Source organism: Erithacus rubecula (assembly GCF_903797595.1).
Source record: "Erithacus rubecula genome assembly, chromosome: 3".
NCBI lineage: Eukaryota > Metazoa > Chordata > Aves > Passeriformes > Muscicapidae > Erithacus > Erithacus rubecula.
Window position 1 is genome coordinate 40,810,568 of NC_136689.1, and position 27,576 is coordinate 40,838,143.

At 39.3% G+C, this 27,576-nt stretch overlaps 1 protein-coding gene across 1 annotated transcript; it reads right to left on the minus strand.

Moving 5' to 3' along the window:
• ABHD5 (abhydrolase domain containing 5, lysophosphatidic acid acyltransferase) lies at positions 1-27,191 on the minus strand. The gene is made up of 7 exons (XM_079301234.1): positions 27,022-27,191; positions 13,314-13,399; positions 12,666-13,038; positions 9,066-9,220; positions 4,844-4,955; positions 4,165-4,351; positions 1-2,224 (listed from the first exon to the last, which is right to left on the minus strand). The coding sequence occupies exons 1-7, from the start codon at positions 27,150-27,152 to the stop codon at positions 2,135-2,137; spliced, it is 1,134 nt and encodes a 377-aa protein (XP_079157360.1). The 5' UTR covers positions 27,153-27,191; the 3' UTR covers positions 1-2,134.
• Positions 27,192-27,576: the final 385 nt, after the last annotated feature.

A 27,576-nucleotide genomic window follows, 5' to 3' on the forward strand; every position in this document is an offset into this window, starting at 1 on the left:
TAACATTTCAGAATTGTTTTTATTGTGCAAAACATAAGCAGTAAGTCTTATTAGTACAATAAGCTGAAAAAGCAGGGGATATTTAAAACAATATTCACATCCAGTGTGCAATTTTTATCCCTACTTCCAACTTTTGATGTGGAATCTACAATTCCCATCAGTAAGTGCTATCTGAAAATACCAATAATTTGTTTCACCTTTCATTATTTGGAGGAGACTCAAAAGTTTATTTTTGCATGAGGTTTTTATGCACAACTAAAGCAGCTGTTTAAGTTGATAAATACAAAATAAGACACTGAAAAGGGTGAAAAATAACCAACATGCTGAAGGCATCCACCTAAATGGTGGCATGACTGATAATTTATAGCTTATATTAAAAAATGGAATTGATAATTCTGATTTTCCATCTTCAACTCAAGATTTTACCAAATTACCCAAAATTTTGTCTTACAGTTCTGGCATCTGCTAATTAAAAAAGTAATTTAATGCAATACTTATTTTTAATTAAAATATTTATCTTGCTAGATATGAAGTGCTACCAGTCAAGGCAGTCACAAAAACTGTTTGATGTTTACATAGCACCATATAGGTAAATATCTCCTTCAGTAAGAGAGATTATGTTCTGCTGGGAAACACAATCACATTACCTTCTGAATATTTTAGGTACCTTTGCCTTCCACATCATAAATTTGTGTAACAATTCCTTAATTTGAGAAAAAAAAATGCACATAGTTCAAGCTTTAAGATGGTGCTATCATTATTTCAAATTTTCCTTGTATAAAAGTATCAAGAACTCTTCAGTAGTCAATTGAATATTCAAAACCAGATCCATAGTTGTATGTAAACTTGTTAAAAAACAAACCACCACATTATTTGGCTTTAAAGTGACAAAGTATTTTTCTTAACATAATTTACTAGGCATGTGAAGTACTAACATCAAACTATAATTTAAAAAGTAGCAGAGACTGGACTATCTCTGATATTGAAATACTCAATTAAAATATATAAAGAATCTCCAAAACATGTAATTGCAAATCATTACAGTGGTATTGCTCATTCCAATAATAATCCTTCCTATAAGGAGGCTGAATGTTAAATAAAATACATTAAGCTGTTGTAGTTCCCAATTAGAGAACATCAATACTCTGCCTCTGCCTCTCCTTCAGCTCAAAATCACTAAAATATGGGCTAGGCTTTCTAATGAAAGAAAATGAGAAATATGCTCACTATACAGGTGGATATCTCCCAGCCCTAATCAAAATCTTATCAACTTATCCACAATTGTTAGATTTAGACTAGTAACAAATCTTGCAGTAAATGTTAAAAATAGGTGGAGTAACTAACAGCTATCTTCTGTATTTCAAATCACAGAAATCTACACATCAAAATATTTATGGAAGCCTGAGTGCTGGTGACATCATTGACTCTTGCAAACTGAGTCTTCAGTAAAAGTTGCACAGATGGAAAAGGATGCTTTGAGATAAATGGAAATAAAATCCAACAGAAGATAGATTTCCTAATATTGAGCCTCAATTTCTTATAAACTAACAAACATATTTCAGTGACAGACACTGCTCATTATTTTGGCCCCATCCCCTTCCCAAAATCAGTTTCATAAGCTGTTACCACTCCAATTAAAAACAAATCCTCTTAAAATATTGTATATGGAGTTCTGGGTTCCAAAAATGAAATACATAGGCAGTTTCATATTCTTGCTATGAAACATCAGCTAAAAATATGACAGTTCACAAAGAAACCAAATTGCATTTTGTACATTGTATCTCTATTGATACAGGTCTCCATGTTGGAGAATTTTGCATTTTTAGAGAGTTCAACTTGTGCAAAGTTCAATTAAATTTTGAAGAAAATTCCAGTTTCAAAAGTTACATGTAATTTTGTATCTGACAGGACAATTAAAAAAAAAAAAAAAAAAAAGCTGTACAAAGTTAGGTTCAAACCTCTTCATTCCCCCCAAAAATAGGCACTCAGTGGTTTAAGTGTGCAAATGGCTTCTTAGAAGAAACAGTGTGCAAGCAGAGCCTGTTCCATTAGCTCTGCATTCTTTAGTGATTTCCTAGAGAGTATTGCCATTAAATGCTATCTATGGTGTGACTTTCTGAGGAGCAGAGGACATTCAGTCCACTGAGTCACAGATGTCTTTCACTTTCTGGTTGAAGTCTTCAGGTTGATCGGCGTACACGTAATGACCTGCACCGAGGATAGCCTGGAGGACAAAGGTGAAGAAGCATGTCAGTATCACTAAAATGCAATAAACAAATAAATACTGGGACAGGTGAAGAATCTGGCTTTTATACATTACCTAAGAGTTGGCATCATACAGCTAAAAAAGATTCTAAACGTTAGGAATACCAAAATATTATTTTCCTTGTAAAGAAACTGCTACAAAGGAAAAGAAGTGAAACTACTGCTTATTCAACTGTTCACCTTGTTGAAAAAAGCCCCACCACTGAAGTGTGCACAAGTCACTGCACAAAAAATTTAGCAGATATATATGCCTTGCATATGAAATTTCAGATGCATCTTGGTTCTCTTCACTCTCCACTCAAATATGCAAAAACACTACAAAGTAAACCATCACCAAAGCATACAGCATTGACCTGTTTTCTTTCTATTTTACAGTCAGTTCAAGACTAAATCTTTATTTAGAATTCTTTTTTCCTCCCCTCCTTAAAACATCCTCTCTTAAGTCTCTAACTGAATCTCCTACAAATATAGCTATGTTACTGTGTTAAAAACTCCCAGAAACTCAAAGTAAAAATTACTCAGGCATAAATGCATTTAACAAAACCACAGAATCTCTGTTCATTTTACCAAGCATGCCCAGTCCACATCCAGGTCTCATTTGAGCTCCTGCCCTCCTATAGGTTTTTGAGCGAACCTGCAATTTTACCACTCCAACTTACCTTTTAGAATCTGGTTTTGGCTTGGCAAAATTTTACCCTGGAATACAATACAATTTTCAACAGTCCCTTCTTAAAGTCCCCAACTAGAATGGAAAAAATCTCCCTGAATGGTACAAGCTTGTCCCAGCAATATACTGTACACTTTTAAACAGTGATTTTCTGTTACAACTCCCTCTCTCTGGTTAAGCAGTTAAGTGACCCTTCCAGTCTGCATGTCAGCATTCATTAAATGTATCTGTGCTCTTGAATACAGTTGATTACAATGTCTTTTCTCTGAGTTTCACCTCTAAATTCAGCTGCATTAAGTTATAAAATTTTATTTGGATGACTTGTTATAGTATACTATCAATATTACACATTGTACACTTCTGTCCAGATAGTTCCAGACATCACAGCTGGCATGTTCAAACATTTTATCACCTCACAGCATTTTAACATGTATGCATATTCAATTATCACAGCTGACTGATGTGAAAATGTGCGAAGAATACTTTCAAATTAGTTTGTTTTTATAGAAATCAACAACAAAAAATGCAGTGTGCACTTGTACAAGTTGTAAGTACACACATTTTAAATGAAAGTATCATACCACTAAACAAAAATGTCTTAGGTAGTAAGACTACTTAGGTAGTAACACTAAGTAATTTTTTAATGACTTAAAGAAAGATGCTCACAAGAACCTAAGCACTAGGTGAAAACTACTCTCTGATCAGAGGAACAAATGGACTATATAGACAGATGAAGAGAGTTTATGAGAGCCTCTCCACTACCTTACATATAAATGGCAATAGTGGAGTGGTGTGGTTTGAAACACAGTGACCACAACACCTACTTCTACCTACTGTAGAATAAAATATAGAATCACTTTGCTCACAGATCTAGTTTGGCTTCTAGTGCTACAGTAAGTTTTGTTCTTAGCCTGCGGACTCAACACTTTTGTCTGGGTTTTCTCGGATGTAACATTTGTTTTCTCTCTCTCTCTTACAGAAAACAGAACTTATCACCCCAGGCTCTAAATCAAAAGTGACACCATTTCTACAGCTGCTATGAAAAAACAGAGCCATGGAATAGTTTGGGTTGGAAAGGACCTTAAAGCTCATCTAGTTCCAACCCCCCTTCCATGGGCAGGGACACCTCCTCACAGACCAGGTTGCACAGGGCCCATCCAACCTGGCCACATAGATATGATTTAAACAAATCCACACAAAAAACAAACAACTGCTTTAGAAGTCGAACTTACTATTGTCTTCACATAAGAATTTGGTCTCAGAGACTGGATAGTGCTGCCAGAATTGCCATCTATACAGGAACGTGCTCCATAGACCACTGTGACAGGAATGTCTCGATCCATTTGTGAAATGCGTTGCAGCATTGGCCTTTTTGCCCATCCATAAGGAATTGTCATGTTCTTGAAAGCTGTTTCACCACTTCAAGACATTCAAAAGGGTAAAAACAATTTCAGTTGCTATTGGACCTGCTTTTTATATAATATAGGGTATCTGTGCCTTTTGGTAGCACAGAGTACATGAGGCTGGGATTTTTTAAATTAAGAAGAGTAAGTTTCCAAGGTTTACAGATAATTTTCAACAGAAAAAGCCCATGTTTTTGTATGACTAAGTGGTAGCACTTAAAAATAATGAAATGCTTTATTTTTAAAGTTTTTAAAGAAATTCTTTACACATTAAAATTCTCCAACAATTATTTCATTAAATGCAGTGCCCAAACTCACAGAATTAGGATATTTTTTACATTTATCAGTATCAGGAATTCAGAAAAAGTGCCTTTTCCGTCAGTATAATAAATGCCACAATAAAAAAAAAATAGCATGCACACTGCTGCCATGGCCATTGGAGGGAGTAGCAGGCACTCAGTAAATGAACAACAGACTTCAAAACATACACTGGGAAGTTCATACTCACCTGGGTGACTGTACATTGCAGTGATAGATATATTCAGCCACAGTATTATCATCAAACATTGATGAATATTTTCGTTTGAAATCTGGTCTTAAACGTTGAACAAGGCTTAATCCTGTTAAAAGAGAAAACACTATTAGAGGGGGAATGTATATAAATTATTTTATCAGATTGCCTAATGCTTTTCATTAGAGCCCTCAGAACACACACCCTTGAAACTTGTGGCTTCTAAACCTGTATTTGGTTTTACCACTTGCATGTCTTAGGGAAAACAGGATGGAATTACACTTACCAGGAATGAAATATAAAGAATTTTATGCTGCTCTCCCTTTTGAAAACATATGGGGAATGTTTGAGTAGGGTCACTATAGCAATAGAAGAAACCTACAACAGGGACCAGTAAAAGGGCTAAGCAGTGTCTTTTTGTCACCAGTTTAGTCTCACATGACACCAATACATTCTCCTTGCTCTGGCAGCACTGGGTAGGTTAAATGCACTACACCTTTCAGGACCAGAAGGCACTGTTGAAAAAACTGGGGTATTTTTCTTTCTTAAGTCTGTCTTCTCCTCTTACAGAACAGTCTGCTTCTGAAGCTAGTTCATCTAACTTGTGTGTGGTTAAAAGAACAGAAGCCTATGATGAAAAGCAGGTGTAGAAATCTTAACATAAGGCACAAGCACAGGTATAAATAAACAGATTTAATGTTGTAAACCATTGTCCTCATGCTCTCCTAACAAGCCAGTAGAGAAGTGGGTCTTTTCAGGGGCCAATTCAGGCCTTCTAAACTTAAGCATCCTTTTCTGAATCATTTCTCTATAGAAGAAGCCTCTTCTACACTGACCAGATGGATCTTTGGAACAAGAGCCTCGCCACAAGGCTAATCTTAGTTTAAGAGTATTAGTCATCCCTAACATCTGATCTAAACTTTTCAGTTTGAAGCCATTAGCCCCTGTCCTATCACTACAGACCCTTGTAAGGAGTTGCTCTCCAGCTCACTTGTAGGCCTCCTTTAGGTACTGGAGGGCTCCTACAAGGTGTCCCCAAAGCCTTCTCTTCTGAATCCCAACCAACTCTTTCAGCTTGTCATCAGAGGTGCTCCAGCCTTCTGACCATCGTCATGTCACTCCTCCCGACTATTTCCAATGGGAATGTCTAACATTCTCCTACTGGGGCCTCAGAGCTGGGTGCAGTATGACACATGGGGCGTCATGAGAGCAGAGCAGAGGGGGAGAATCACCTCCCTCAATCTGCTGGCCATCCTGCTCTTGATGGGGTTGATGTCATGTACCTGCAGCCCTAGATGTGGTTGGCTTTCTGGGCTGTGAGTACACATTGCTGGGTCATTTTGGGCTTCTCATCAACCAACACCCCAGATCTTTCTCCTCAGGGCTGCTCTCAATCTATTCTCTGTTCAGGGGTGGTCAGGACTGCCCTGACCCAGGTTCAGGACCTTGCAAATGGCCTTGCTAAACTTCATGAGTTGGCACTGCCCACCTCCCAAGCCTGTCCAAGTCCCTCTGGCTGGCATCCCTCCCCTAATGCTTGTTGACCACACAGCTTGGAGCCATCAGCAGACTCAACCCCACTGTCTGCGCTGCTGACAAAGATGGGTAACAGCAGATCCCAACACTGATCTGTGACCACCGCTGGTCTCCACGTGGACACTGAGTTGACCATGGTTATGCTTCCCTTTTTCCAGATGGTAGGAACTTCATACTGTTGTTATTCTGTGCAATTATAATGATGTCACTTCTTCCCACCCAGTCCTGGGCAAAGGCCTGGTATTATTTATGTAGACCTTGTCACAGTGATCTATGTTTTCGTAACCCTGAGATTATTGCAACATGCCCTTACGCATGCTTTAAACAGATTTAGAAAACTAATACAGTGCAAGAGAAATTAATTCCCTTATGAAACACTGATTTAACTCCCAAAGCAATGAAGATTTTGTAAAAAAAAGTCTGGCAATTGGCTCTGCTCTGTTTTCCCTACATAAAATACAATTGCTGGACTTCTTTTTCTGTGTGTTTGGGTTTCTTGAACAGAAATGAATGCAGCTGGCTTGGAATAAGAGTACTTGGAAGAAAGAGACTAAATTCTGTGCCTCGCCCTGCTATCAGCGTAAAGGCCATGGCATGAAGTGTTACCAAATTTTAGAATTCACTTTCTGTTTTGATAAGAAGTGCTTTGTGTGTGGGTCCAATTCCCAAACATCTCCTCCCTGGGAATTTATGGGGGAGAATGAAACAAGCATTCAAGGCACCCTGGAACAAATTTTTTAAATGAAATCAGACTGTAAATCATTGTTGTAATATTTATTGAAGAAATTCTGAATTGTCTGGCTGATGTTTTCCACAGTGTCTATTAAAATACTGTAAGAAATTCTAACACTGAAGACATCAAGTTCCACAAAAAGGGTGTGATCACAGTGACAGTTCTGTTGTGAGGAATTTTCAGGCATCCAGCTCTAGGACTGGAATTTAGAAATCCAGCCTAAGCACCAAACTTCCAACAAACTGTGACATTCCTGGGTGATTGTTCCAGAAAGTGAAGGAAAACATGCAAATCAAACATGCAAATCAACTACCTGGAACCACTCAAAAAAATATCTCTGGATTCTGTCTCTCTCACAGTTTTAAGTATTTGCCCGTGGGCCTGATTAAATATCTATGTGATACTATTGTGATATCCCAATGAACTTGGCTCACATTTGAACTCATACCTTTGAACAAGAGCAACTGGCTTTAGAGTGAGGTTCAAACAACTGTCTGTCCATCAGCTTAAGCACATTTGCACATGGAACAAAATCTGGGTTCAGTTCAGTGCCTTCATCAGGTTACATCTGATGCCTACTTGCAGCACAAAGTTTAGACCTAGTCTTCTCCAATAACTAAGTTTCACCTATCAAGAACTTAAGTTGGTGACAGAAAACTTTTTTACCAGTAAAGTGAGAAACAGATCAAAAAATTTTTAAAGGCACTGCCCTCCATGGCAACCTATAAGCAAGGCTAGGTTTGGGGACACCTTGCCAAGACAGTCTGCTTGTGCAGCATGTTTGACTCCACTTATTGCTAAGGGAGACAATTTCAGCTTTGAATTTTCCCACGTGGATTGATTTATGCGTGCTCTTGTTATTGGATAGAACACATCAGTGCATATCACTCAATATTTTCCAGGTTGTTTTGTTAACCAAATTAGCATTTTACTTAGAAAACAAAAATCTGTTTGTACAAAACGTGTTGCTCTGTACAAAACATGTTGCTTGTCTGAAAAAACTAAATTTGTCACACTATTGGAAAGAAATAAACAAATCAGCATATGCAGCACATTAAAATATATATTCTATAGAAACAGATATAGGAAACAGATGTGGTTTAAATGCAAACAAAGCCTGGAAATCTCACGAGTCTATCTTCAGACTGAATATCAAAAATGATGAAGAGGTGAGTTAATTATAACTTGTGAGGGGCCAGAAGGATCTTTTTCCAAGCCACTCCAGAAGATACTTCTGTAGCACAGAGAGTAACAGACACATAACCTCTTTGTCTTCTAGAAGGAATACATACAATGACTTTTAGATTTTATTACACTCTTCTCCCCATTCCCCAGATAAACTAAAACCATAGTTTTGGTCAGGCCTACCTAGCCCTAGTATTACAGAGTTTATCTACCATTCCATCAGTGCTGTTGAAGAAATGGAAATATCAACTGCCACCATAATGCAGTACACCAATGAAGCCCACAAGATTTTCTAGAGTAGTATGAAAATGGCTAATGGAAAGAACCCAGTTTCAACTTCTCTAAACTCAGATGTTTGCATATATGAGAGATTACCTTATAATGTTAAGGGAATTTGGAAATTCCAATTGCTCATCAAACTGGAATTAGAAGGGAAGTTAAATGGACTGTGACCAGAGGCAACCAGAAAAAAACCTTTCACACTCACACCTCTCTGTCAGGGTTCCCCAACAGATGTCTGCATAATCCAACTCACTATAACTGGAGCCTGTACAGATCATACAGGGTAGCTTGCTGTACTGTACTAGTATTTCTAAAAGCAAGAGTTTGCCTTCTGTCCTAAAGAGTTCAAACTTTCTTCAAGCTCTTCCACTTTCTCCTCCAACTTGACACAGACTTGCAAAAAAGCTTATCATAATGCTCTGTCTGCTCCATGTTTATATTTAACCAAAACAGAAATGGTATTTAAGAGTAGCTAAAACTCACCAAAGGGTCCTGCTATTCTTAGCCCAGCTAAAGGATTAAATGGACTCAATATAGCTCCTAGTGCTTTGATCCAGATTGGAATTGGTCTTTCGTGTTCAGCACTGTCAGGCCTCTCTGGAAAACCCCACGGCTCCACTAAGATAAGATGCTTGACCCTGTTGGCAAAAAAGGTTCAGCAGTTTAAAGTACAGTAGCTTTTCTTCAACAGAGCATAAGGAAAGCATGCTGTTTTACAGATACATACACACAGTCTACTTTAGTCACTTCTATCACAGAAGCTTATTACCTAGTTTCTGATTCATCAACAGTTTTGATTTCAATTACTAATTAGAGAGTGAATTGCACCTAATCATATGTATGAACCAGAAACATGGAAGCATGTGTCACAAAGAGAAACCCAGTATTTTACAGATACTCACCGTCACAAACATTTGAGAGAAAGGATAGTCTTGTTTCTGTTTTTAAAAATAACCTCATCTAAATGCTAAGTCAATATTATTTGCAGGAGCAGTTTCATTTGACAGAAAAGAGGATAATTACATCTGTTTCATTAAAGTGAAGTTTCTAGAAGTCTAAGATCTCTGTTCAAGGAAGCGACACAATTTAACTGAAAAATCATCTTATCAAAGTAAAATTTAAACTGAAAAAGGCAGAGTAAAACTAGCAGCAGTCTTCTAATTTTTTTGATTTTAGGTCATGAAAGAAAACATCAGAGAGAGAATTTGTAAAATCATTACTCAAAGGAATATCAGTACACTGAGCATTGTAGGAGCCTGCAGCACATGCAACTATTGATCACTTCATGCTCTGGGCCCCCCTCAAGCAAAATTCTAATTCACTCTGGTAGATTAGAATGGTCCCTTTCCCTTTAATTGTCCCTTTTCCATTTAATCCCATAATAACATCTACTCTTAACTGTCCCAGATAGTGGTGATTTCTGGGAAAAAAGTGACTCTTGACTACAGTTTTCCATTTTAAGATGATTTTTCCATGTCAGCTTCCTCATTACCATTCTCTACAACTACCTGTCAGAAGGCTGTAGCAAGATGGGGGCTGGTTTCTTCTTCCAAGTAGCCAGCAATAGGACATGAGGAAACAGCATCAAGGAAGTGAAGATTGGATATTAGGAAAAATTTCTTCACTGGAAGGGCTGTCAAGCATTGGAACAGGCTGTCTTGTTCAATATGGTCTAGTGGGAGTTGTCCCTGCCCATGGCAGGGGGGTTGGAATTAGATGATCCTTTAGGTCCCTTCCAACCTACACCATTTTATGATACTATGCCCAAGTAAGTGATTGAGTACCCATCTTTGGAGGTATTTAGATGTGTGGATGCAGTGCTCAAGGACAAGGGTTAGTGGTAGACTCAGAAATGCTGGGTTAAGAGTTGAACTAGATCTTAAAAGTCTTATCTAACCTAAATCTGTCTATGGTTTTTCTATTTTTATCTCTAACTTTTTGCCTTTTTATCTTTACTTCTTGCTTCATTACATCCTTCCTTGTTAAAGTCATAAGAGTATGTATTAACACAGGATCTGAGTTCATAGTGGCTAAAATGATGCCCGAAGTGATCCCAGAAGTTATTTCTGGGTTATGATCAGTTAGAAAACTAAAAACCTGTGCTTGGAATGAAGGGTTGGAAAGGATTAACATCACAAACACGTTTCCTGGTTGTTGGCTCAGCTATGGCCATACTCACATCCTGCAGCAAATAGCAACAGTAAGAGAAAAAGGGTAGAATCTAGTTCAAACCAAGCAGGAGAGATCAGAGGCACAGCAGTGCCTGCAATGAGGGGCCATTCAGGACAGCCACAAACTCCATGCACAAACTGTGGCATGAAGTATAATACAGAAAACAAATGAATAAAAACAGAGTAACCTTTGTTTCCTTTCTCTAATACTTTCCTTCCTGATTGGCATTTCTCCTTTTGGTAATCAAGCCTAAAACATAACCCAGGATGATGGGAAGTTGACAATGAGAATCACTCCAAAAGTAAATGTCCAGAAACTGCAGTATTTGAAAATCATGGCCCACTTCAAGTTGGTGATATGCTAAATGGGAATCTTTTTGGATTAGTAGCCTTGGATTTTCCATGAAGGATTCTGGTACAGTGTAGCAAATTAACAAATCACCTATGCTTGGGGAAACAGATCTACTTTCCTAACAATATGTATCCAGAATCCCTTAAGCCTCTAATGCATTGTTAGATAACCTGGCTGAAAGCTGTACTATATTTATCACTGATTCATGGCTCTTTTAAGACCCTAACAGTCAATTTTAACAAATTTTAACAGTCAACAGTTATTTTGGTGGTCTTAGTTTAATTTCAGAGAAACACTAATTATGTGAGAGCACAAACTGAAACATCCCCAAATTAATTAACCCCATCTAAAGCAAAGTGAGGCATGAAAATAAAGCATCACTTTTGGTGTAAATCAGCAGCAGGCAAAACCAATATCCCATCCCATAGGGATGGGACAGTGCCATCTATAGATAGATTGGAAAAAGACTTAAGGAAATTATAAGTGATCCCTACAAAAAGCTAACTAGTTAGCTAGAAGTTGTTTTATAAATAAAAGGATAATAGTTCTATATCTTTAATGCAATTCTGAATGCAATTTCTAATTGCATTAGAAACACACCTAGTTGCACACATTATTTCCAGCTACTTGTGCTAACTGTTGTCCATTTAGAAAGAAAAAGGCAAAATGTTTTAGGGGAAAATGATGCATGAAATTACTTCAAATATATCCAAGTGAGAAACAAAGAAACAGTAAAACTTGACATGAATAGAAAAGAGTAAGCTATGTTTAGTAAAATATAGAATTTGCTATATGATGTGGAGAGCTAAGCTTATATTCAGTTTCTCATAGGAGACTACTTTGTGTATCCCAACAAAAGCATTATTCTCTTTTGACACAGAATTACCTCAGTTGGTGAGATCCTAGCTCAGCAGGGGATATATAACCACACTTATAACCAGATATATAAAAGAAACAAATTACTACTTTAAGCAAAATAAATGTATTAACTATTGGACACAACATGGTGCAGAAAATGCTGATGAAATACAATTAAAGAACTGATGCAGATGGGTTGTCTTGCAAAGAAATATGAAGTGGCATACAGACAATTTAAAGCAAAGAGTCACTGAATTTTTACATCATTCTGCTGGCACCAGGCTGACTGCTAGCATATAGGTATGAATTACCTAGGGAAATAATATTCAGAAATTTCAATGTTATCCATAAGAGTGGGAAGTTTGGCAGAAACAGGCCTGTTTTCCCTTCAAAAAAACAATCTTTGAGACAAAACATTCACTCATAAATAAATATATCCACTGCTATTTCATCTTCTAACATGGCAACTGAACTGATGAGATACAGAAAAGCACACAGAAAATCATGTTTACAATATCCACTTATTTCATTCACCTGGAAACAAACCATACAATTAATACTTTGGTCTGAGAATTCAGTATCACTTCTACAAATCATCACAGTCATCTACATAAAGATTATTTATAAAGAGCTTGATGAAATAAAATCTATATTAAAATCAACAGTCGAATACAGAAAAGGAATCCCTTTATTTTCACATACCTTGATGGATATTTTAAGGAGTAAGCAGCAGCCAGGAATCCACCTAGGTTGTGCCCAAGCAAAATCATTTTTTCTAGCCCCACCTCCTTTCTCCATTCTTCTATGGATTCCACAAACTGATTTTCTGCTTCCCGAGCATCAGTGTCAAAGTGTGGTCGACTGCTACGGCCAAATCCCAAGAGGTCAAAAGCATGAACCGTCCTGTTCTCACAGAGATCTTCAAAGTTGAGAGCCCACAGTCCAACACCTCCTCCAAACCCATGCAGGAGAACAAGTGGAGTTTTATTTGAAAGGTCTGGAGAGAACGTTAGTGTCCATATTTTGTTTCCATTAGATAAATACACGTATCGTTTATTGTATATGCTTGAAATACCTGGAGAAAAAATGGGAAAAAATTATGTTGCTAGACACGCCTGAGAAAATATAAAGTACACTCTACTGAAACCACTGTTTTAAAGAGGAGCTCCTTTCAAGGGAGAGAGCTTCTAATCAAATATCTACATAAGTGAAAAATGAAAATGTAATTTTAAACCTGTTTATTTCATAACAGTGTAAAAGACACACTGAAAAACTTCTCTCATTATATTTAATGTAAATTTATAGAAAATCTGATTATATCTATGAAACTTGTTAAAAGCAAAGACTTACATTTCAGCATTTTGTCCTCAGCCTCTTTAAGGTGCAGCAGTGATGTGGGACACCAGGCAGGAAGCCAGCTGAACAACCATCCGAACCTACAACAGCAGTACAGAATAAAAATGTCTTGAGCAGCATGGTAATTTTTGGCACTAATGCTTTGAAGAAATTTCTTTTGCTGCTCTTCATAAGAGAGCCCACATTAAGCACATGGTGTGAAGAACACGATTTTGGAGTGGGAGGGAATTAATTTTTTCCTGATTTATAAAGTGGCATCACAAACAGGGGCATTCATCAAAGGCTGAGCAGTTTCTCCATCATGTCCTCCTGTCACAGCATACTGATCTGGAGACATGAGTCCTCATGTCGACCCAAAAAGCTTGGCAGGATATGTAACAATCACTGGAGTCCAGCCTCCTCTCAAATTCCTTTGGAAGTCTGCCTGCACACACATAACCTTGCATGAACTTATTATTTCCAAAAAAGCAATAAGCTCTGCACTCACCAGCCTAACCTGATTATTACTCTAAATTTAAAAAGTGAAAAATAAGCAGGTTTATCCTAGCAAAGCAAAAACCTAGGACCTTAATTATAAAGTTAGAAACGAAGTCCCAGATGAAAACAAACTAGCAATTCCCACAACAGAAGCTGCTTTTCCAGCTGTCAGTTACTATCTTGGTACTGCCACCTTGACCATGAGAGCATGGGGAATGACTCAGCTGGCAGCACTGCCTTGCCCAGTGCTGCAAAGGATATGGAAATTTGGTACAGCTCTTCCTGGGTGCTAATCTACCCCTCGTTTTTAAGACAGAATCTTATTTTTTCATCTCTCACCAGTTTTGAAGTGGCTTAGACCAGTACAAAGCTGTCCTTGCAGGACAATTCCTCACAGGGAAGATGTCAGTCACCCAATCTACTTTCTCTAGCACTCTTTCTATGCTGAACTGCTTTCCAGTTAGTTACAGGATTTTCAGGACTAAACACTGAGAGTATTAGTTACACAACAATTGGTGCTGAAAGACTATTAGGTTATTAATGTCCAGTTTTTCAGCATGCACAACACATCAGTAATAAATTAAATATTGGCCCCCATAAGTTCTTTACCCTAATGATCTTCACACATTCAAAGGGGCTGACATGCTATAGCTGCAAAGCTCCTTAAGTTTATGATATGACATGGAAGGTTTCCTGGGAATGCACAATGCAACGCAAGCAGAATTTTTCAGATTCATAGAAACCTGAGAAGGGACATTAAGAAAAAAACCCAGACCAGAAAGGATTCATCATCCAATCACTCAAGGCCCACTGCTATTCAGTATTATTTACTCCTCTACACTAATATCTGGCTGTTCTGTAAATAACCTTTCTGACCCACCAGATCACTGGAATTGTTATAAGGAGGAATCATGGGAATTGTTATCATCATTTTAATTAAGTGGCTGGAAACAGATTGTTGTACATCCTCTGTGCCATGTGCTCATGCAATCTAAGAAATGAAGAAACTTAGCACCTTATACAAAAATGGGCATCCAAGTATTCTGCTTCCATATTAAACTATGCATTTATTTTAAGAAGTTAAAGCTGGGACAAGCCAAAAGTAATTTTGCCCGCAAGTAACCGTGAAATCCGAGTTTAACAATAACACTAATGGTGTGCTATGAATTACTCTGGTAAATTATTAAACAACAGCTAGGTCACCACTCTTCTGAGTCAAGCTTTCTGCTACTTACATGCTCAACTAGGCATTTTCATTCTTAACTCTTAGGTCAGAAACAAAACTAGTCACTATTTCCTTGAGCTCTATGTACTCTATATGCAATTTTTTCTCAGGAAAAACACTGAATCAGTGAAGAAAATACTTTAAAGGTTTTATTTATTTATTTATTTACAGAAATGCAAAGCTGCAACACGTCAACAAGAAAATAGTGCAGGGATATGGTCACAATGAAACAGAAGTGACATCTACAGATCACAGTCCCAGAACTGTATTTCCTAGTCCTAGGGAGGCACCTGGATACTTAAGAAAATTATTTAGGAAAATGTATCAGAATTATCAAGTTGCCCACTCCTTCTTTTGTTAGTTATAAGAACTGTTTACAAATACTTAGATTTTAATTCAGAAGAGACATTGCATACATGTATAGTTTGACAAATACAATCAGTAAGCTGAAGCTTTTAAAATTGAAACTATGTTTGCAACTCTGTCCTGCTGTACTTGCTAAACTGAAAGAGTAAGCAGTGAAGGCTTTCAGGCAGAAAAAAAAAAAAAAAAAAAAAAGTGGCATTTTCTAGAAACACTATTTTAGAAAAAAAAAATTTAGTTACCTATATTCAAGACTTAATCCTTTGTTTGCCTCCTTCCAAAAATCATTTACCACATTGCTAGATGTTTTCCACACATGGAGAATAAACAAATATTTACTCTATTTGAATAACTTTCCTGATAACTTTGGAAGGCTATAGTTGTATAATTTCTTTTGAACATTTGTGCTACATGTGTCTTCTAAATGCATACAGGAACATCCATTGCTTACAAGGTCTACAATTTTTATTTCTGTGATATAAAGCTGTAAGTGCTACATAATGTCAAAAATGAAGCAATGGACCTTTCAAAACAGTGTACAAACCAGCAATAGAGGTGAGTTATGAAAGGAAAATAAAGACTCCAGAAGTAGTTTCACATTTTAAGTGAGCTACCCCCTGCCAGAAGGGGCAGACAACACACTGCTCTCATCACCCACCACTTCCCTTACACTCTGTTACCACCTGTCTTTTTACAAAAAATCAAGAGCAGAATCTTGTATTTTGAGGAGTGAAGAGGTTCACTGGCCTCAAGTGCTTCCTATTTCAGAAAGTGTAAAATAAATCTGACAACTGACAGCCAAAATTTTTGTAGTTTTTTACTGAATGTACTTACAGGTATCACACATCAAATTAGTGAGGTACGTAACCAGTGGAATTTAACCTATGTATTTGTTTGTGGCCATATAGTAGCCAGCATGCATATCCATGTTAAAAAAATCAATAACTAGCAGTAGAGCAAAGCATTGCATAGGCTGATTCCTCACATCTTCAATTCGGGATTAGTTACATTTTTCACATCCATCTGAAAATATCTGCAGTACTGCAGACTGGAAAAATCAGAGGCTAGAAGGGGGGGTGGGGGGGCTGCTGGCCTGCCAGGCATTCAAAGAAAGTCACTCTCTTTGGTGATAGACCTTCACACAAACTTCCATACTTCTGACACATCTAGGGAAGCCCTGGAGACACTCACTGAATGCCTTAGTGAAAGTCAAAGTGATTAGTGTGAGACTAGAAGATTAGTGGGGACCATCAGCAGACTATGTTGATGATCAAATATAATAATAAATAATGCAAACAAAAGGGGCACATGCACAAACATATGACCAAGTGGAGCTGCAACCACCACATGCAGGGGCCAAGCCATCAGGCAGGATCTAACTCATTGGCTGGCTGGAACAAGTGTTCTGAGACCCTGGTTGCAAGCATAAGGAAGGATAAAAAGAAACAATTATTACTGTATTTTGACACTTACTGAGTGAATGAACATTGTGATAGCTGTAGCTCAGGATAATACTGCTTGTCCTTAGCTGCTTGAATGTTAATTTGAATCAAGAACTTGCTGCCACAGCACTGCTTGGATTGCCTGGGGGTAACTTTTAAAAGATCTGAGAATCAAGTAGAGGCAGAGGTACAATGAATCTGATCCACCCATTCACCTCCACTATCCAGATCAAATCAAATGAAGAATGTGACAAATTGGTTGCACCACAGTTACCTTTCTGTCAGCTCCATTAACCCTATTCAGCTTTGTGAGAATTGATTCCATGAAATTAATGGATCTGCAGCCAATTACAAATTTGAAATACAAAAAGTTTGTGAAAGCTTAGATACTGCTGAAGAATTCAAAACATTTTAACATTTAACAATGAGGTATGTACCAAAACAGCTGAACAGCCTATTTGATTTCTCACTTGTAATGTGGATTTAAAAAACGAAAGTTCTACCACATAAAAATATCCAGCAGAAGTTGCTTATAACTCTGTCCAGGAGATATAAATGTAGCTCATTCTCTCACTTTTCAACCTTATGATTTACCTACATTAGAGTTATACAAATGCATGACTTACAAGATGTAGTAAGCTTGAAATCATTCAACTGAGGCATCTCCCCACATACACCAGCATTGCAGACCTAGCTGACATGACCTGTGGAAAGTCTGTGTGGCAGAAGAGCAAACCAAAAAGCCTGGGGTTTGCAAACAGGTTGCAAAATGGTAACAGAACTCCACCAAACCGGAGTAAATTAATACAATACCATCTGCTACATGATCACCTGTCAAAAATTTCTAAACCAGCAAGACAGGACATGCATAAACCTTTCTAAAGTGTTGAATATAAATCAGCTTTTCACTAAGAATTTTGAAGTTAGTATGGTAATCAAAACTCCCAGTACAGACCAAAAACCATGCAGCAGTGACAGGAGTATGCAGAATGGATTTTCCTGTCACAAAGAATTATTTGGACTTAAAAATTACATCAGTAAGGAAGCCAGAGCTCAGGTTATACAACAAATACACAGTAACTTGCAAAGAAAGGATTATGATAAAGTAACTGAAGGCACAACCAACAGAGCTGCACATCTGTTTGTCTTGCTCTCAGGAAACAAATGTATTTGATATTTTTAATCAAACTTTTGCAGACAATATTGCAAACTACCAATATTTTAGCTAGGGAGTGAGCCAGAAAACTTTAAAAGCTGAAACACTGAGTGAACTCACTGGTAAACTACTTCAAGCTTTACCCTTTACCCTTAAATCTTATTAGAATGAAGCTGATCTCTCAAAAACCCTAACCCTCTCCTCTCCTGACTCTCAGAATTAATTTCAGCCATTTAGAAGCAAGTAAGGAAAGAAAAACAAATTAATGCAGACAATTTGGTTACTGGCAGCACCAAGAGGAATGGCACTGGGATTTTCAGGGTCATTCAGCTGACAGTGCAGTTATAAGCACACAGCAATTTGAGCAAGCTCCAAATTAAGAGACTCTTACACTGTAACAGATAAGCTATTGGGAGTGCAGCTCAGATTCTACCCTCTTGTTTATGCATAAAGTATTTTTGCAGTACTGGCAAAAGTTTTTTTTAGTAAAGGAATTCAAAATTGCCAATATGTTGAAAACTAAACATAAGCAACATAAGGTTCACTCTTTTAAGGTCTTACATAAACCTCATCCCATAAAAATACCATGTAAAAATACCATCTCACAACTCATTCAGCCGTTTCAGTTGTTATAGAAATATTAAGAATTAGCAAAATAGGAGTGAAAAGAAGCATCAGGTATTCATAACTGGGAAAAAGGTCAGCATATCAAATTTATGGCTAAGTGTCAATTTAAAAAATAAAACTGTTCTACTATAATGCTCTACAAATACTTCACAGTTAACACAGGACAGATGCTTAAGTGAAATAACTACAGATACTCTTTTACCATTTTCATTATCTCCTTTTTACTGGATGCTTTCTGCATTTTCCTCAGCATCAGCAGTAGCCTACACAAAGCTTAAGAGGTACATAGAATGGTTTCTTCTACCACTAACACCACCAGGTTTCCAGAGCAAATTCTATATTTGGTTACTAAATTTCAAGTTCATGGGTAATAACCTGAAACAACAGAAAGCAAAAGAAACAGTCAAGGATGACACAGTCAAATAGAACTTTCTGCCTCAAAATGTCAGAGAGAAGTAGCAGGTTTACATGTGGCTCATTTCTGTCCAGCACAGAACTGTATTATAATAAACTTTTCCTTTCCCATTTCAATAGTTTAATAGCCAGGAATATGAAAATATTGGGTGCTGTTTATATGACTGATGATGGCAAGAATCAATCCTTTGTTAAGTTACCAGCAACACCTCCATGGCGAAAACCTCCAGCAATCACTATATCCATCTTGGTGGCTGTTCTCTGTGCCAGATTTGTGAAATTCAGGTTTAAGAAGCACTAGATTTTAAACCAGATAATTATGGTTTAACCCAGCTGTAGAAAAGCCAGAAAGTTAACCAGCAGACCAATGAACTAACAAGGTGGAAAGAAAGACTGTGAGTCAATTTGGAGGACATCAAGCTTTTAAGTCAGAGCTGCCACTGACAGACAGTAACACAATCATGACATCAAGTCCACATTTAACTAGGCAGGGATGTTTCTACAACAGGACTTAGGATATGATTTCATGAGAACCTTAAGAGCATAAGCAACTTTAGGAGTCCTTGAAGTCCTTCATTCCTGTCCCTGAAGTGCAGCATGTTCTTTAATGTTTCTGTCTTCTGAGAACAGTGAGTATAGTCAGAATCATTCAGGTATACATACACAGTAACTGCTGGTGTGAAGGCTGTATATCCAGGGACAAAGTTTCTGCATGTACAATAGAAATCAGATGTAGCAACCTCAACAATTTGAATGAGATGTTCCTAGGACAAAACACTCCAGCAGTTGCAGACAAAAGGAGAAGAAAAACATTCCATGTTTCATATTCATTGCATGAACAGACTAAAAATCCTCAGGGAAAGACCTTGAAGTGCATAGTAAATAGGTAAGACCCAGAAGCAAGTATAAGGAATATGGTATGGGAACAAAATGGGAACAAAAAATCTCCTTGCTTTAAGAAATGTCTGTTTACCTTTTCATAAGGATACAAAAAAATGGATGCAATCATTGACAACAGGTTAAAACAGGATAACATATTTTTTTTCCAGATGACATTATAACCCTGCCCATAAAGTCCTGTTTAGATGAGTTTTGAGCCAAGATGTTCCATGCAATTAGATGTTGTGAAACTCTTGGATACTTCAGTAACATTAAAACAGAATGTTTTGAAAACCTCTGCATAATATTTCTAGGAAGTGCAACATACATCAGCCCCATTCCAACACAAAACCCATGATAGGTTATTGCAGAATACTGCTCTGCATTAGGACAGAGGTAAAAACAATGCATTCCTCATGTATTTACTGCATCTTGAACTCTGTGTTCAGAACATTCAACATCAGAATAAATATAAAAATTCAGAAGCAAGTTTTATTACTGTTTATCAAAATTAACTATCACTTATTAACTTGAAAATGTACCTCATTAATGTGATTCCATAACCAATGAGATTTTCTAGCTATTTTAGAGCTATGAAAGTTTATAGTGCTTATTTTAAGTCATTTGAGTAACCTGAGCATTCACAAAGTGGAGAGGACCTACAATTCTGCTCCCTTCCATGCTGGACCTCAGACCTAGATACACCTTGCAGAATAACTTGCTTCATTGCAGCCCCCTCCCCTTTTCTTCTGTCTCTCCCAGCACTGTGTTTTTTCTGGTTTTTAGTTTTGAGGGTTTTTTTTCAAACATATGTATCCTCTTTTCTATGCTTTTATAATTTTTCCACCCTCTTTCTAGCTATTCCCAAAGGTCCATTTCATGGCAAGTGCTTTTTCAGTATGTACCACAAGAATGAAGTTTACCCATAGAGTGTAACCCAAGCCTGCAACCTGCAATGTTCACACTGTTTACAAAGAAGCTGCAATAGATTACTTAAAAGCTAAAAAAAGTAAAAATCCAAAGAAAAAAAGTATCAGCAACTACATATCAAGTAGAGAATAACACAGAATACAGAGATGAAGATGCAGAGGTGAAGCAAAGGGGAAGCTGCACAGCTAAAACACATTTCACGTGTTTTTACAAACAACACACTGCACATTGCAGTAAAAATTAATGAGGAAGAGCATAATTAAAATTAAGGAAATGAAAATTTCCTCTTAGTTCCCCTCAGATGTTATTCAACTTTCTACTTCTTCTATTTTATTCATACATCAACTAATGTACTCCTGCTGCCCTTCAGATATTGCATGACTTCAGCCTTGCTTAATCCTTGCAGCCTTCTCATACCTACCATGCCAGCAGCCCACATTTCAGCCTGTTCCCAAATTCCATCAAACTGGCCAAGAGTGAAGCACACATGGAACAGGCACTTCTCACTAACCCACACCATTGCCCACTCACACCCTACCTGCCTCTCTTTTGGTAAAATTCCACTGTGTATCATGCACAATTTTGATCACAACATCAGGAGTGAATGTTTTTCCATAAGGAGCCATTTAAGAATACAGATGTAAGACTGTCTAAAGCATATGATCACTTCCCTCAGCTCCAAACATGCTATACACAAACCCCACTTGTATGAATACACACTCAGGGTTGTTTCACTGCAACTCAGAGCAGCTTCTATGATGTGTTTCCTTACCATAGTCACCTAAGGTGACAGAGAATTACCCATGTCAAAATGGAAAAACCAATATTCAATGTTTTGGACTACCTATCCCCATTTCCATTTTCTGGAAAACCTAAGAGGTGCACAACCCTTTTGACAAAAGACTATTTTCTCTACATGCTTACATCACAAATGCTTTGCATGTCAAGGAAGTGCAAGTCCTCTTTAAAAAGTTAAGAAGTTACATGGGTCTAAGAAGCCATCACATTAAAAGTCCCCTTATGGAAAGGTAAAGATGTAATTAAGAAGCTTTTGGTAGGACATCAAATTACTAAATGCTACCAAGAAAAAAATCTACAATGGTCTGTTGGACCACTAACCCACCTCACCTCTTCATTTTTCCTTTTGCCACCCTTCTCTCCCTCACTTCAATATATAAGCAGACTTTCTCAATGGCAACAGGCACTCTTGCATCTTTCAGAGAACACAATTTTTTATGCCCACATCTTTCCCTCCTTTATGTAGTCTCCTATCATCTTGAGTTTTCTAGTACAACACACTCAAAGCACCTTCCTTCTCTGCCATTCCTCACCATGTCACCATGTGTTCTTGCTGCCACTTAAAATCCTCCTTTTACCCTCTTAACCTTATTCCAGATCAACCTCATTCCCTTACACAGCTTTACTGACTCACAAATCTCTCTTCTCCACTGACCTCTCTCCTGCTGCTCAGCTTCTCATCTGGATCTTTCTGAGCCAATATAAATGCAGACACTCACCTTTCCTCCCATGCCCTCTTCTCCCTGGCTGTCAATTCAAATAATGTACAAAAAACTATTCCACAAGAATGTCAGAATTGCAAGTAAATACTCAAAAGTTATGAAACACAAAAATTGAAATTTCCTCAGCAATAAATCTTATATAAACCACTCTATAAAAGAAGAGACATTTTAATAGTTTATCAGCTGGGAGAATTGTTCAGAGTATCCCATAGAAGTTCAGAACAGTCACATCCCCCAGCACACAGACATTGTCCCTTTCAAAGAGACAGATCTCTAATAGGACCTATCAGCCCCCAGCTGGCTCTAAAACAACTTTCATATATCCAAATACATGCAATACTGGCTAAAATGTGTTCTTCAGTGACTCATAGTCACCAGCACTACAGCAGCCCCACAGCTAGTTACCCCTCTGGATTTATAGCTTCACTGTCATTTCCACTAAGACCCCCTCTAATTCTACTTTGGCAGCTTTTGGAGAAGTGTCTTTGCTTGATACTTGTAAAGTGGGGTTATGAGCATCTTTCTTCTGCCACCAGAATGAGAAGATAGCCCCTGTTACATTTTGCCATCTTTCCCTCTCTCCCTTTAGTCTGCACTAGGGGAAATGAGAGATCTTGATGAACACAGACCTTCCCTCCCCAGATTCATACAAGTACCAGAAATCATAAGAAATAATCCCCTAAATGCTTGAAAACCTGCTCGTACAAACACCTTCTGATGAGCTCATGCGTGTATAACACAAAAGGCATTAAGCATTGAAGCTATGACTGACACAACCCTGCCAGCCAAAACGACAGAGCCAGAAAAGAGGAAGGAAATTACTTTTCACCTTTTCCTGCATCTGGTTTCTACATTGCATTTACATCTCACTCAGTTTTTAAAAATGCAAGTTGTAGCTTGCACTATAGGAAAGAAGAAAAGTAAGCAGGATCCTGCTTTCAGCAGCCTACCCACTCAGTTTGCTTTAAAATCTGGATCACGTAACCATCAAAAAATTTAGGCAAAAATTCTGAGTTGAGAGTGCCCCTTCATGCTGTAACACCGTGAAACATCCTACGAAAGAGAAGACACTAATAAACTATTCCCCTTTTATTAATCAAACAGTTAACTTCAAAATTGAGTTCTGTAATACAAACGAGCTTGAAGGATAACATAAAAATAATTGTGAACACTGGTGTTAGAGTGTATGTCTTTACTCCAAGCCACTATTTGGTAAGACTAAAGGCCACTTACAAGCAATTTGATGTGGGCTTGTAATGCAGATGCCTTACAGTTTCATTTCAAAGAAAACTATTCCACTTATCTCAGAGGGGGAAAAAAAACTCTAGTATTGCAATTTGGGGAGCTTTTTCTGTTTAGTAGCTGTTCTCCCTAGTTACATTTTTATGTGTTTGGGGAGCTTTTTTCTGTTTAGTAGCTGTTCTTCATAGTTACATTACAAGCCATAAGCAGTCCTGCTGCATCAGGAGTGAATAAGTGAATTCAATACTGGCAAAAGGCTGACACTAGGCTGTCTGCCTCAGAGGCAGAAGTCTCCATCTAAAACTCACACAGAGGAGGTCCAAGGCTGTAAACAGGTTTGGAAATCACTAGCAGTAACATGTTAGCCAAGCAATCACTGTCATTGTGACTACTAAAACATTTGTTTAGTTAATCTTCTTATTCAAAGTTGCGACAAGGCCATGAATATTTTTCATCTGAGATCTTCCAGAAAGTATCCAAACCACTGTTATTCTGTTTTCACCATGCTTTGCACAGCTCCCAAACTGCAAAAAAGCAAGTGTGTTGCATAACAAGTTGAGTCACACTATTGTTTTCAAAGCAGATAAACTTTGCATTCATTCTTTGTGTGCACCTGTCACTAGTAATTTAATCTAGGGGTTTGAGGGCATATTGTAACTTCCTATCACTGCCATGGTATTCTAAATGAAAAATTATTTAACATATTTGTCTTGTTTATCAACTTCCCCTAGGTACTGAGCTTTGCTCAACTTCAGAACAAATGCTGATTTTAATTATTGCTAGAAACCGACCAATAAAAGCACTAACATTTCAACACAGGTGCACTTTCTGAATTCGTGGAAAAGGATGGTGAGATTTTGTTCTTAGAAATCTTTAGTGATTGGGAGGCTTGCTCTGAAAAATACCACTTCAATGTCTAATCGTTCAGAAGTTCTGAAAATCAACACCCCTTAAAAGCCATCCAGCTGTGTAAACCACATGAGAAACTTGCAATAATCCTCTTGAAAATTCAGCTTAACCCTGTCCAGATCAACGAGTGCTACGATCCTGAAAGGCAACTCGAGTTGAGGGTGCTTGGCACGGTCTCAGCAGCACTCAGCACTCTGTGATCACACCAGACAGCTAATGCAGTTCAGGCTAATGTGCTGAATGAACACACAAACAAAACAGGCTGAGGCAGAGCTATTTTAAGACTTGCACTTAGAACACAGAACCAAGAAGGGTTTCACTTGTAGTTTCAAGCAGGTAATGTTGCAGAAGGCAGAGGTTGTGTGAAGGGGAAGATTTTAGAAAGCTATTTTAAGTTCGAGGAAAAGAGGAGAGTGCAGAGTTAGAGAGTAAACAAAACTGCACATTGCTTCGAAAGGGAAGCTTTTGGAGTTTGCATTTGAAATGAGAATGCTCTGTATGTATGGTGATAATGGCACAACAGGGAATTTGGAAAAGATGGATAGCCCAGATTTGGTCAGATTGAGCCGGCAAAGCCGGAAAATATGTAAGATGAAATACCAAAATCCAAGCTTGAAAAAGGACTAAAAAGAGAGCAAGACTGAGGATTAAGATAGTTTGGAACGGTAACAAAACAGACACATAATATAACAACATGCAAATAGCAATATCCTTAATTAAGAAGTCATGAATGTATGCCATGATTTTCATGAAAATAGCTGAAGAATTTAAAGTCTGATTTCTCAAAATAACACAAGACTTAGTTATACAAGAAGAGAGATGTAGAAGAAAGGGCAAGAAATGAGTTTTTGAGGACTAGGCAATCAGTAATGGGCTATACCACCCATATATATGCTGATATTTAAAGTATAAAGAAAGAGGAAACGTTCATGTAAACAGTGCCTACAAAACATGTTTATACATCTGACAGAAGGAATAAAGCACATGTATGACTAAAGCAGAGCTAGATATGAGAGCTAGAGCACGGTTTGAACTAGAACCATAAAACATGATGGAGCAAACTTTGAGATAAGTGACCAGCAGATATATTAAGTATGTTTAGTAAACAAACTCAGAGATAGGATGACTGTATTACTCTGCATGGGCAGACAACATACTTGAAGGCAATGGTAGAGTATAAAAATAGGTTTCCAATGGAAGCTTAAGTGTAACAAGAAATAAAGCATACATGTAAGAAGGCATACTTGTAGAGTATGTAAAGAACATGTGAAATGAAGAATAGACCTTTGATTAGTAACTTGTATATAACCATTTCAACATATACTCATAAAAGATATAGTGCAGAACTATGTAATTTCAGGCAGAAGAATGGTTATTAGCTGTAATACAGTCATATATCAAGGGTTTAAATGGTTACAAACAAATACTAGAGATATATGTAGAGGCAGGGTAACTTATGCCATAGGAGTCATTTCAGTAGATGCGAATGCCTTGGGTGAAGAAAAGAAAATGAAAGCAAAGAAAAAGTTAGCAAGGTACTGGAAAAGTTAGAGCAACAGCGTATACTTGTAATTTATAGATGCCTTCTCATCCCCTACTTGTATAGAACGATGACATAGAGAGGCTGACAAGTGCACTCTGCTCCAAATCCAAGTGAACGTGTCGAATGGATGGAAGAAGATGGGGTATCTGTACACACAGATAGAGCCGCAAAGGCATAAGTGCACTCTGCTCCAAATCCAAGTGCATGTATCGAATGGATGTATGGAAAACAAGGGGTATCTGTACGCACAGATAGAGACGCAGAGGCACAAGTGCACTCTGCTCCAAATCCAAGTGAATGTGTCGAATGGATGGAGGGAAAACAAGGGGTATCTGTACGCACAGATGGAGCCGCAGAGGCACACAGGAGCATGCGCCAGGACTGTACACAGCCGTGTGACCTCTGGGGCGCAGAGCGAACGGCGGATGACAGCCGGAGCGCGTACGTACGCCACAGCAAAGCGGCAGAAAACGCGCAGGGACACGCCTGCGGGCAGGTGTGCAATGACAACAGCTGTCAGCCACGGCGGAGCTCCGGCAAAGAAGGCGAAGCAGCGGAGCCACGGAGCTCGCAGGGAGCCGGTGGCAAGCCCTGCCGGGAGCCTGCCCGTGCCAGAAGGCGGGAAGCCATGGCAGGAAGGCGGGCTGTGCGGCAGCAAACATGGCAGGCAACGTGCCCGCACGGCGGGGAGCGCCCGGGCGGCGATGCCGGAGCGCGGCAGGGCCGGAGCGGAGCGCGGAGCCCGGAGGGCGCTCGGGGAGGCGAAGCCCCCGCAGCCCCGGCGCTCGGGCCGGTCGCAGCCCCGCAGCCCGCAGGCGCCGCGGGCAGACGGGCCGGCGGCAGAGGAGACGGGCGAGCAGCACCCGCGGCGGCGCGGCACGGCACGGCACGGCCCGGGCAGCCCGAAAGGCTTCCTGCCGCCCTCCAGGACACCCGCGGGGAGGACGGAGGTCACCCCGCGGCCGCTGCACTCACCCTTCGCTGGAAGCCTCCTCCTCGGCCATGGCGGTGGTGCGGTGGTCGGGAGCTGACAGCGGCGGAGGGGTGGCGGCGGCGGTGGCCGGCAGCGCAGCGAGGGACAGCGCGACAGCGGCGGCACCGGCCATCACGGGCTCCTCCCTCTCGTACTGCCTCCCTCCTCCTGCCCGCCCGCCGCGCGTCATCCCCGCCGGGCCGCCCACAGCCCGAGCGCCGCCCTGCGCGGCCCGGCCGTGCCCGCAGCGTCCGGGGCGGGTGTGGGAGGTGTGTGGGGGTGGGCTCGGTTCCGGTCCCGCTCCCGGTCCCGGTCCCGCTCCCCTGCAAGCGGAGCGGGTGCCGGGCGCTCCCCAGCCGCCCGCCGGTGTGCATCTGGAGCAGGGCTCCCGGTGGTAGGCTCCTGATGCCGGGATGGCGGCGCAGATGACGCCCGTGCCGAAGGGCCGCGGCCTCCCGGGCTGGCAGAGGGGCGGCTCCGCCCGAGAGTGTGGGGCGCACGGTGCGTGTGTGTGTCTCCTGTACCGTGCACACCGTGCAGACATGCTGCGGACACAC

Bases quoted from the DNA above. Each gene is read 5' to 3' on its own strand.
- ABHD5 (XM_079301234.1), bottom strand. From the start codon at position 27,152: ATGGCCGGTGCCGCCGCTGTCGCGCTGTCCCTCGCTGCGCTGCCGGCC. The intron at 13,400-27,021 runs GTGAGTGCAGCG...CTGCTGTTGTAG, and splicing joins GAGGAGGCTTCCAGCGAAGG to GTTCGGATGGTTGTTCAGCT. The intron at 13,039-13,313 runs GTAAGTCTTTGC...TTTTTTCTCCAG, and splicing joins TGAGGACAAAATGCTGAAAT to GTATTTCAAGCATATACAAT.